This window comes from Falco naumanni, chromosome Z (assembly GCF_017639655.2).
Source record: "Falco naumanni isolate bFalNau1 chromosome Z, bFalNau1.pat, whole genome shotgun sequence".
NCBI lineage: Eukaryota > Metazoa > Chordata > Aves > Falconiformes > Falconidae > Falco > Falco naumanni.
The window spans coordinates 7,997,090-8,009,175 of NC_054080.1; the positions used below are offsets into that span (position 1 = coordinate 7,997,090).

Here is a 12,086-nt window from a genome sequence, read left to right on the forward strand (position 1 = left end):
CTCAGGTGTGACATACCTCTAGTGTATGAGACTAAAACTGAGCCGGTCAGCTTGCAGCCACTGGAGGGTGGGTGGAAAAGCCTTGAAATTCTCTGGGATGTCTTTGGATGAACATACATACCAGCTCTTCGGGTACCACAAAGTGCCACATCCTACTGCATCAACAAAGTTGACCGGTCATGGCAAGAGTAGCTATGGTATAGATATGGTATAGCGTATGTGCCCACGCAGTGCCCTGTTAGGCTGCTCAGTAGTCTGCTGTAAGAACAATGCAAATCGATGTTACACTGAATATTTAAAGTTCTTGTTGTTGTTGCTGTTTAATTGATATGAAAATCACTGTTGCACAACTGAGTAAGAACCGAGTGGATGGAAGTGCCCGGCAGCCGACCAGGGCAGCACTGCTGAGACACATTCACGGTTTGGGTACACGTTGGTAACTACTCTCTGTTTATATCAGGGAAATAAAGTTCAGAAAGAATACCACAGATAACAGTATAACAAACATACAAAATTCACTTTGTGTTTCCAAATGTTTTGCATTGTGCTTTTGTTGATTTTCCTATGGTCTTTTTAGTTGTGAGGCCTGATTTTTTTTCAGTAAAGCAATGAATGCAAAATTTGAGCCTGTAAGTTATCTTTTACTTCATGAGTTTGGCTAAGGGAAGTGTTCCTGAGTACTGCTCCTGCTATGAATAAGGGATGTGATGGGTGCAGATGTAGACATTTATTTTATAATGTACCAAGAAATATTCAGCTATATGAAGTGTGTCTTCTGTGGACGTAATGTTCAGTTTTGCCAGCTTATATATCTTTCTGCTCCGTGATTAAAAAGGACTGTTGAAGAACTCTATAGCAATTAAATCTTTATTTTCTTCCCTTTAGTAATTCACTGATAATGATCAAGTGTTTTTATGCTATGATTTACAGGGGTAAGAAATGTGCCATTCTGAAGGCACAGTCTTGCTAAAGTAATGTTTGTCTTCCCAGTGCCTTTTCTTAATTTTTTTATTTAAGCAGAGGATACCGCCAATCCGAGTGACTCCACTACTGACATTTTTCTTTTCCTTTTTTTTTTTTTTTTCCTTTTTTTTTTTTCTGTCTTTCTCCCTGGACCGTGGGAGAAGTCTGGCTCTCCAGCTGCGGTTTCGCTTTGGGACCTGCTGGAGCAAACTGCTGTGCACACACAGAACCCTTTTGTTTCTAGGAGGTATTTGTGAACACAGCAGTTTGCTCATAGAAATTGCTAATATCTTAATCCTCTGTAGTAGCAAACGGTGCTGCCAAAAGAAATAATAAAAAAAAGGGTGTTATTACATGTTATCCATAGGTCTGAACAGAGGAAATTAATGTAGTGCATGCATGGCACATTTGAAAGCACATCCATAGCCGGCAGGTTCTTACTGGCATTAAGCAAAGTTGAGCCAGGGTGGCTAAGAGATTTTTGTCAGTTAACCGGCATAGTCATAAAAATACCTATTTTGGCTGAAAAAAAATCATGTAAAATATGTGTAATTGAATCATAATTCTGAGGCATGTACATGCTCACAACAGCCGGGACTACAGTGGAGTTTTTTCCCTTGTGTTAGTTACCGTGCATGCTTCCTGCATGGATAGGCCACAAGAATTAAATCTTTTAGGGTGACATTAACGAATGGTAACACCTGCAGGCTAGCACAACGCCTGTGCATACAAGGATACCGAGGCCCCAAGCCAAACCTGGCTTCTGGAAGTCCTGCTTGACTTTCCCACCTTAGGAATACCAAATGTAAAATGACGCTGATGTTGTATATGCTGAGCTTTGTATAGTAGCTAATATTTTGAATTCATTACTAAGAAGTTGGGAGGTTTTTTGCAGTAATTATAGAGATATCTTAATAGAAAATTGCTATGTTTCCATTTCCCTCTTAGTACTTTTCTAAATAATGCATGTTTAGAATTATTTCAGAAGCTAATCTTTCTGGATTATTTGACGGAAATGGCCTTTTTTGCATCACTTTTTATCCCAGGAGTACCTTGCACCTGCCCCCTGTGCACATTGGACAGGAGGAGCTGTGTCACCACCTCCGAGGGAGTTCAGCTTGCCAAGGAACTGGGAGCCACTTACCTCGAGCTGCACACCCTTAATGACTTCTACATACAGAAGTACTTTGGAGGAGTGGTGAGTGAGAAACCACTGGGCTGAAAGCAGGGGGGCACGCACGGGAGGTGCACAACCGATGTCAGGGCTTTGGAGAGTGAGTGGAGGTACATCACGAACCCTCCCACTGAGGGCAAAATCCCACCGATGCGAAACTTAGGTTAGATACAAGGAAAAAATTATTTCCAATGAGGGCGGCGAGGCGCTGGCCCAGGCTGCCCAGAGCAGCTGTGGGTGCCCCATCCCTGGCAGGGCTCAAGGCCAGGCTGGACGGGGCTGGGAGCAGCCTGCGCTGGGGGGAGGGGGCTCTGCCCATGGCGGGGTAGGGAGGAACTGGATGGTCTTTGAGGCCCCTTCCAACCCAAACCAGTCTGTGATTCCATGATTCCATGATGCTAGCTGAATTGGCAGTACCAAGGTTGCTCTGGTTTTAACCAGTGTAGGAAAGCCATACTACACACTGCAATAATTTTGCCCCTCCTGTTCCTGTCCTATCTTGCTAGGGTAGGGTAATCAAAACCCAGTTGGACAAGGCATTCGGCAGCCCCATCCCACTTTGAAGGCAAGTCCTGTTTTGAGGAGGTGCCCTGAGTGGGTGACCTACACGTGCCCCTTCCAACCTGAATTATTCCATAATATGGTGGTATTTTAAATCCTAATTGCTCAAACACTCACAACTGCTCTACTTGTAAAGTGAGACAGTTGAATTGCCTTATTTTTTTAGCATAGTTATGTGGTTGTTCAGTACACAGTCATGACACAGTGTGCAATCGTGAGCTGAGCCTGGGGTCAGCAGCAGTGAAGCTGAACAAGGCAGAAGCTAAGAGTCTTGTTAAAATATCCCGCTGCTAATGAGCTTGCTCTTTTCCCACTCCTCTGAAGAGAAGGAAGTACACTGAGCAGTTTCTCCATACAGTCTTCCAGATTTATTTGTCTTCCCCACAAAATTGTTTCACAGGGTTATTTAATTTTCAGTTTTATAAGGTATTTTAAGCTCAGACTATTTTTTTTTTTTTTTTGAAACTTATGGTTACTTTCCCAGTGGCATTTGGGTTTGAACAAAAAAATGCAGTTCTTTTGGCACAATAGTTTCACACGGTCTTTACAGCAGTAAAGACCAGACAGTATAGTGGTGTATCCATATGGTGCATTTTCCATGGGAATTGGTAGTAACTTGGAATTTCTGGCACAACAGTTAGCCTGTTTTTATCAGATCCTTTCATTCCCAATGAAAAGCAAGGAACCAACTCAACACGTGGTCTAGCCAGAGTGTTTTTCTAGTTTTTAGCAAGCACTATACGTGCTACATTAACTCGGGTGATAAAAGCGTTTAAAGACACGCATGAACTGAAACTGAACCATCCTTTATGCCTCTTTGTTCCTGTAAAAGAGGTCATTTCCCCTCAGAGACTTTTTTTGTTGCAGTGATGATCCTTGTAGTCTGTCCCGGTGAAGCAAACCTTGCCCACAAAGGTCACATGGCAATGTGGCTTTTTCAGGGGACAAGGCAGCACTGCATGATGGTGGCGGTTAGCTGCAAGCTGAACAGCTGGTATAAGGCTTTGTTATTTCCATCACCTGCACCTGATCATTATCCATTAAGCCTTATTCTACTCTGTAATTTGTAATTAGCATCTATGGAAATTGTAGATTGAATGTCATTTCTTGGAAGATTAAATAGATGGAGAATTAATTACCATCTTTTGAATAAATAGTCTTTTAAATTGTGTTAATTCCACCGAAATGTGGTACCTTCTCCTGGTAAAGGAGCGCTGGGTCTCTCTTGTTCACAGTGGCAGTAGCTTCGGTCCTATTTGCAGTACCCATCCATTCTCCTTCGTCTGATGTCTAGGTTGTTCTTAAATAACTAGGATTTTTAAAAAATGCATTTCCTATTTTAGCTGGAATATTTTATGATCCAAAGTTTGAATCAGAAGTCGTCTGCAAAAATGAAGAAAAGGAAAAAGGCGCAGAAGTGCCAGCGAGTTCAACCACCTCAGCTTGAACAGCCAGGTGCTTGCTGATGTCCGGTTTCTAGTATCGTTCATTATGTGTGTCATGTTGTTTGCACAATTAACATTTTGTGATCATTACTGTGAGCTGTGCTAGCTATCATCAGCTATTCTGGTTGTGTTGCTTTAGTTGCATTGCCTTTTAATGATGGTTTAATTAATTTGGGGAGAAATGTATAGTAATATGTAACATTGCAATGGACTTCTAATTTATTTTAGGCAAAAATAGTAGGAGTGGGTTTCTGATGCACTTGATAAAATAATGCAAATGTGAATTAATAAAAGCTTTACGGAAAATCTTTACAAATTATAAAAGAAAGTAATTACATTATGCTTTATTATTCTACAATATCATCAAGCAATATTTTTGTTTGCAGTGACATACATGGGAGAAATGTATGCCCCTGCACATGATTTCTGAGCATCTGATGCATTCAGTCAGAGAAATAATTATTGACAAGTAACTGCCTCTCAATATGTAGCTGTCTCTTCTCACGTGTTTTAGAAATTCACCCAGATCCCTCAGGTTTGGGAATCACAGACAAGGTTTCTTTCAAACATAATGCCTAATGAGGTCTACCCTAGAAGGGTAGACGCTCTTTACTCAACTAAGCATTTCTTATATTTCTTATTTCACAGTACTAAGTATTTCCATTTTTAGCATATCTTGCTTAACATATTCAAATGGCATACAAGAAATTTTCTTTCAAGTCCTTTCAAAAATTGTCCTTCTGGGGATAGAGTTGTCCAGTGGTTAACACTCGCTTCAACTTTACAGTTATTTACTCACTGTCTTTTGCAGAAAAAATGCCAATCTTAAAGGGCGAAGCCTCGCACTACGACGCAGACCTGCACAACCTGCTGTGCTGCTGCCAGTGCGCGGACGTGGCGTTTTACCCTGAGGACCTCAGCACGGTGGTGGAGGCTCACAAGATCATCCTCTGCTCCGTCAGCCACCTCTTCATGCTGCTTTTCGAGGTGAAAACCCCCGCTGACATCTGCGACGCCTCCATCGTGCGAATGGCACAGAGCCTCTTCGCGGTGGAGGCGGGGGCTGCCCCCCCCCCAGCCCCCCATGGTGTCCCACCCTGCGTCCCACCCGTCAGGGTGGTGGTGAAGGACCCTGTCTTCTGCTCGTGTCTCCCAGACGTCCTCCACTTCATTTATTCAGGTACCCGCCGGGAATGGGTCTGGCTACTCATTTCTCGTGCTGCTGATGTCTCATGAAGGAGTACATGCACCACCCTAAGGACTGTGCCTTTGCTGTTGGGAGATGACATTCTGCCATGTCCCTATGTGTATTTTACCCCTTGTCATTAATTACAAACAAATATGAAGAAAGCCCTTCGCCTAGATTTAGTAAAAAATAAACTAGTTGTCATTCCAGATCTAATAAACATGAATTAATCCCAATATTTTACTGAACAAAGCCAGTAAGCTAACATCAGTAACATTCAAAATCTTTGCCAAAAAAAACCCTAGAGTTTGAGACAGTTTCAGATACCAGGCTTTTAAAATATTTAAAACAGTTCTAAACACATTGATGAGCGTGCAGGGTTACTTAAGAAAGCTCAGGTGATTCCTCTTCTGGGTATGGTGCTGCTGAAGAGAAAACAGCGGTACCTGGTTGGAGTGCCGGGGGCTCTGATATGCTGCATGAGTTTTGCTGTCAGTTCAGTGCAGGCAGGGACCTCACCCACCTAACGACAGTTGTCTATTAAAATGGCACTTTTATTTCTCCAACTTTTCAAATGCTGCTTAGGAATCCTCAGGTGAAAGAGATTTTTTTTTTTCTTGAACTGGTATCACCTGGATATCCATTTGTTCTTTATAAAATACTTTGCAATCTCACAGTACGTAAGAATATGTAATTTTTTATTTGTTGAAATAATTAGTAGGGTTTTAATGATGTATTCTGATTTTCACTGTAATAAATTAAAAAGCCCCAAATCATTATAATGTTAAAGCTACATCTATAAAGAAGCTTAGTCAATGTCTGTATACTGATACCTGCCTGACATGTGAAAAAGGATTTCTGCCTCAGTAGCTGAGACATGAACACTGGCTTGTGAAGACACAAGGGACACTCTTTCAGCTTTTAGAGTCTGTGCATTGAAAACAATCCTTCCTGTTCTTTCCAAACCAGTGTCAAGCACAAAGAACAGATGCAGAAGTTTTTCAGTGTGAATGTTTGGGGTTTTTTTTCCAATTGGTGACATGAATAGGGGATTGAACCTGGAGTGTCAGCAGGTGATAGGTAAGTGCAGTATCTTCATCTGTTACCAATTACAGCTTTGGTCAGCTGCCTTTTGTGCACTGATTTTGCTTTTTACTTTTGTTTATGTCAGCCGAAGAGGTGGTGTACAGTTGTGGGCAAAACCCTGCAGTAAGTCACAGCTCCTGACACGGAGGGCACTGCAAAAACCCATTGCGGCGTTTGGTGCCTTTCAGAGGTGACCATGTCTTTCAGACACTTGAGGCATGGGCTGAGAAGAGATCGGATTGTGATTGTCATTGTGTTCAGCTTTTCAGCAGCATGACATCATGCCCATGAGAAAATAAACATGTACAGCCTATATGATATCTATACAGGAGTTGATAAAGCTAAAGATGCTTTAGCTTTAGGTTTCTGAAAAGGCAGAGTGCCTCCAGTGCCATGCTGACTTGTGCTTTACCCTGAGCTTTATCCATCTCTGCCTCTCCCGTGCTGCGTGGCCATGGGGATCGGAGCTGGAAATCACCAAAAAGCCCCATGTTGTCTTTGAGACTTACTCCAGCAAAGTGTATAAAGATAAACTGTCTTTTGTTTTAACACCAGTCAACATTTTTCATTTTTCCAAGGGAGTTATTGAGAGACCTGTGAGAATATCATGTCTTTCACTCTGAAAACAAGAAAAAAAAGAAAACCCACTGCAAACTTCCTGATTTTTTTAGCTACCAATACTCAGAATGTAACTGTCTGTGAACCTTTTCTGGTTCAGACAGCTACAAAACAAGCCAACCAGCAATGTGAGCAGAAGCTAAACTACTCCCATAAATATTGAAACAGGATTATTTATTTTTTTTTTCTGAATGTTCAGTTGCAATATGTAGTGATTGAACCAGGAGGAACTCAGAAATTGGTGTTGAAAGCAAGGGAGATGCCCTAGTTTTTCTGTACTTGATTGCCATCTTGTGAAACTACCATGTGCGTTTTACTCTGGAAGAATTGCACTTTGCCCTTCTGAAGCACAAAGTTCTGCATGATATATGTGAAAAAAATAGTTTCTGCAGGACCTCTTTGCCATGGATGTCATCTTTTCTCTGCTTGCTAAGGCCTGTGGCTTGTGGGTTTGTAATCTGACTTTACCTGGTCTCATGACAGGTGCTTTCCAGTGGGACCGATTGGAAGAGGATATAAAAAAGAAGCTGAAGGATCTGGAAAAAACTGAACATGTGCTTGAGAAAGTTAAATGTATCCTGAAAATTCCAGGGAAGGTACATCTAACTCTTTTGGGGTAACTGTTAGTGTCAGTTACTTGAGTTCTTGGGAAATGGTTTTGTAGGCGAAGTTTCCCTGTCAGTCTTTGATTTAAACTTTAATGTAACTCACCTTGGCTTACACAGCTTTTACTGCTTTATCGGCGGGTTGTTCACAGGTGTGTACAAGTGCTGATTCCTCTGCAGAATTAATGTAACCGGTAAAAAGCTACATGAGTAGATACCCTAAAAGGATTACTCCACAGCGTTTCATGTTGCATTAGCAATATGACTACATGTTGCTAATTCTCATGTAATAGAGGCTTCCCGGGAAAGCTTTGATTTCCTCAAGGTGTGCCAAAAGTTATGCTTCTGCAGTAGATGAGGAGAGGTGGTTTCTGTCATAAAAGCCATACTGTGGAGAGCTGTCTATAATTTAATATATTTAATTCAGCCGATGACTTTGCAGTAAAATGTCACATTATGTTGTTAATAAAAATGTATGTCACATTATTATGTTAATAAAAAGTTACAATATAGAATTAGTTTTAACAGCCATTTGGAGGTAGGGCTTATATATTCCCTGATGCTATAGAACTTGCACAAAGTATCTATGTCAGTTTAAATGGAAATCATCTCAGGCTGTCTTGAGATAACATAATATAAATAAAAAATAGTTGCTTAGCTATTTTAAGCTTCTGATCATTTGATTGCAGGTTTGCCAGCCCTAAGGGTCCACAGCTAAAACATTCATAAGGTTGGACTTAGAAAGTCCTGAAAACTTTTAAGATAATAAGCCTCAATTGTTGTTGCTGTTGTTGCTTTTAGGTTTGTTTTATGCCTTTGTGGTACTCTCACATTTAATTTTTTTCTTTATAGGCATAGAAATTAATTGTGATTTTTCATGATAAAATTAAGGCTTAATTAATGGCTTAGGCAAGATTTTAAACCATAAATTCAACTGCATCTGAATTTCATGTAGCACAATCTAGTGATGTGATTTTGATGTTTTTCCTTTTGGTAGCTTTAGATTACATTTCTTAAGTAAGAAAAACAAAATTGAAAACTAGGTAGAAGTACAACGTGTCCAGATTATTGTAAAAGAAGTCTGTGCTTCAGCCTGTGAGCTTCCTCTGCCTCTGTGGAGGCAATATCAGGCGCAATATCAAGAAACATGCAAATTTTAACTCCCTCTGTGCAGTGTTGCACCGGCAGGTGGATGTGTGTCCCATCAGTGCTCCTCCCAGGGCCCTCAGACCTTGTGTTACTGCAGCCTTGGGTCTGAGCAGGGCACCTATGAAGAAGTTTGGAATCCAGAAAATCTGTGATGCAGTCAAACCTACCAAGAGGTTCTGGATGGGGGAACTTTGTCACAGGGCAGAGGGTACAAGAGAGTACAGAGGCAAGAGCTGGGGTCTGACTGTAGGAGGCAGGCTGAGCAGCATTAGCAGAAGGACATAACGCAGAAAGCAAAAGGCTGTTGTTTAGTTTCCCCATATAAATGATATCTTGTCATCTTTTATTCTGTGGGCAGCTCTATGTGACAGTGTTTTATTAATAATTTATTTTGCAGCTAAACACTGTAAAGGACTGCAGATCTCAACAGATAAAACGGCTGTATAATACTTCTCTCAGGCTGTTCTTTAACACGCCTGTCCTAGCTGATGTAATCTTCAAAATACAAGGTATGGTGCCTCTGCTGCTGTTGACATGGGCACTGCTGCACCTCCAGCATTTATCCTCTCTGCAGGAGAGTGGGAAATGGAGGTGACTGTGTTTCTGTTGCATCAATGCTAAGAAAACACATATATGCTTTGCTATCACTATGGAAAGCAGTTTTTGCTTAGAACTGACCTTTGTCCCTATGGATGCTTTACAGCAAGTGTCCAGTCCCAACGTGGTTTGTCAGGGCTGAGCCTGTGTGAATCCCCCTCCCCTGTCAGGGCAGGCTTTGTGCCTCTCTGATTTACACGCACCCCTCGGAGGCTTAGCAAAATGAGGGATGTGCTGCTGGAAAGGCTTCTGCAATGGCATAGCACCAAGGTAGCAATGCTAAACCAGGGATTGCATCACAGGGGACAGTTACTGTATTTTAAAACTGATCTATCTCGCTTACGTTCCCACTTGCACAAGCATCAGGACATACCAGAGGGCTCTGCCCAGCATCAAACCTTGGCGAGGCATGGACTGCAGTGACCACGTTTATACTCATTGCCCTTAGTGAAAGCTCAAGAGATACTGGTTACCGACGCCTGACCACCTCCCCTTGGTCCCTCTCAGGCTGATGCTGGCCGTGGATGTGCCTTTCTTTACCCTCCAGAAGCTGACAGGGATTTATGTCCCACTCTTGTGCCTCCTTAGGCTTTATTCACTGCCCTTCTTCCCCCAGTGTGAGCACCCCTAGAAATGCACGTGGGTGTGCTGGGGTTCTGATGACTTGCTAATCTAGGTGCCACCACCACCAGCTGTGTGCCACCGCCCTTCCAGATGCTCCTTCTTCAGGTTCCTGTATCGCAGGTCTCTGCAACTTCGGTATGATAGGTGACTCCTTACAAAAGCAACCTCCAGCCTTGCAGGTGCCTAGCGTGGACCTGCCTATTCTCACCCTATGAGGGTGAGAAGAAACCCTTAAAAGAAAAGCCTCTTGAGATGGTGGCAGTTACCTAGTCCTCTTTGTGGCCAGGATTAAGAAGTTGTTTGGGAGCAGAGACCGGCTGTCTGTGCTGAGTTGTCTGTAGCAGGATGTGGAGGTAGGGGGGCGGTTGGTGGCATTACACAGGTCTGCTCGCAGAGGTGCCTCAGCAAAGGTGTGGGCAGGAGCCGCGCCGCTGAAACCATCTTCTGGTCCCATTTTGTCTGCAAAGAATATGCTTGGGTACACCGATATGCTGCAGCATCATGATTGATTTTTTCTGGAAATTAAAGGCATTCGCCCTTAAAAATAAAGGGCGGGGGGGGGGGGGGGGTAATGTTGCGTGCTTTTGTGAGAATAAGAATGAGATGGTTTTTAAATGCTAATGATTTTCTTGATTTGTTCACACCCACCCTTCATGCAGAAATGGTCTTTTAGGATTAGACAATTGTTTAATTATTTTCAGCTTTAAATCTCAGAGCCAAATATGAAGGATTACTCCCTCAAACATAAGCACACGAGGACAAGCAGATTCTTTCTAGATGTTCTGTTTAATATGCAGAAAAAAACAAAAAGACCTTTGAAAATGAGAGTAAAATACTGATGTTGAGTTCAGTGACATGAACAATTCGTCTCAGTGTGCCACCCCTGAGAGAGGCTTTTTGGGAAGCTGGTGAAACTACACCACCACTATATAATTTACAGAAAAAAAAAATACTGCCCAATGGGTTGACAAGTACTTTTTAAAAGTGTGCTTATTCAGTACTAAAATGTGAACTGTTTTTCCTAACACTTTAATGCTTGGTAAATCTTCCAAGCCTTTTTCTCTAATTCATGAACCAGAATAATTTATTAAAATTGAATAATTACTAAAAGAAACTGAAGGCTTTAGTCTTGATCAGGCAAATGCATTTTTAAGTCTTCAACTAATCCCTTGAATATTAGGGTTTGCTTGAGCTTTCTAGCTTACAAAAGTGCTTGGGAGCCATTGAAATTGGGACCCCATTATGCATGTGTAAAGGCTCATAACGTGACTGAGCCTCCTAATTTGCTGGTAAATATCCAATTGCATGTGTGTACAAAACCACATGCATATCTTACATATGTCTGCGTACTGTATTGCTCATGTCGCATGCATGAATATTAATACCATTGTCACGTGTTCTCCTTACACAGAAATATACACATTTTGCATGTAGCTTTGTCATTTTGCAAGTGGAAGCACAGGTGCATAGAAATAGAACAAAAATGAAAGAGCGCCAGACGCCTTCAAGGAATTAGCTGGGTGGCAGGGCTTGTGGTTAAGGAGGAAATTAACAGTTCAGGATCGCAGTGACTTCTGTGTAGGTATTTCCAGTGTATTTATCTGGCATGTGTTGTTGATCTGTTTATTATACTTTTCATTAAAACATTTGCACCTGACTGTAACCTCTTATCCTGGTTTTGGTGGCTGTCCTGCCCGGCACTTGTTTGGCACTTTCTCGCCCGCAGGACTGTCGAGTTCAGCTGGGTTTTGCAGCTGTCTGGGTGTCATGGCTGGCAGCTCAGGCTGCCAACATTTTTGTTAAGAGACCATAAGACCTCTACCACCCTGGCTCTTAACCTTTGTAGGTCTTCCAAATGCTGTAGTAAAGTAACTTCACTTGTAAATATTACAGAATGGGAATTTTTTTTGAAAAATTTGTCGGCATTTTTTTTTTTTTGTAAGACAACCATCAGGAAATTCACTTGGGCAAAATACTTAATCTGGTTAAATTCGTACTTAATGGATTTAATGGCATTTCATCCGGGATAATTTGCCTTTCTCTGCTTTGTGTGGTTATGTGAAAATTTGACTTCTAGA

The 12,086-nt window shown here is 41.8% G+C and overlaps 1 protein-coding gene across 1 annotated transcript in view; it reads left to right on the forward strand.

Moving 5' to 3' along the window:
- RHOBTB3 (Rho related BTB domain containing 3) overlaps positions 1-12,086 on the forward strand; it is a 30,942-nt gene that overhangs the window by 9,926 nt on the left and 8,930 nt on the right. The window contains exons 4-8 of the mRNA XM_040580700.1: positions 2,010-2,161; positions 4,042-4,153; positions 4,955-5,323; positions 7,517-7,629; positions 9,185-9,296. Coding sequence (XP_040436634.1) covers positions 2,010-2,161; positions 4,042-4,153; positions 4,955-5,323; positions 7,517-7,629; positions 9,185-9,296 — 858 coding nt within the window. The remainder of the gene's footprint in view (positions 1-2,009; positions 2,162-4,041; positions 4,154-4,954; positions 5,324-7,516; positions 7,630-9,184; positions 9,297-12,086) is intronic.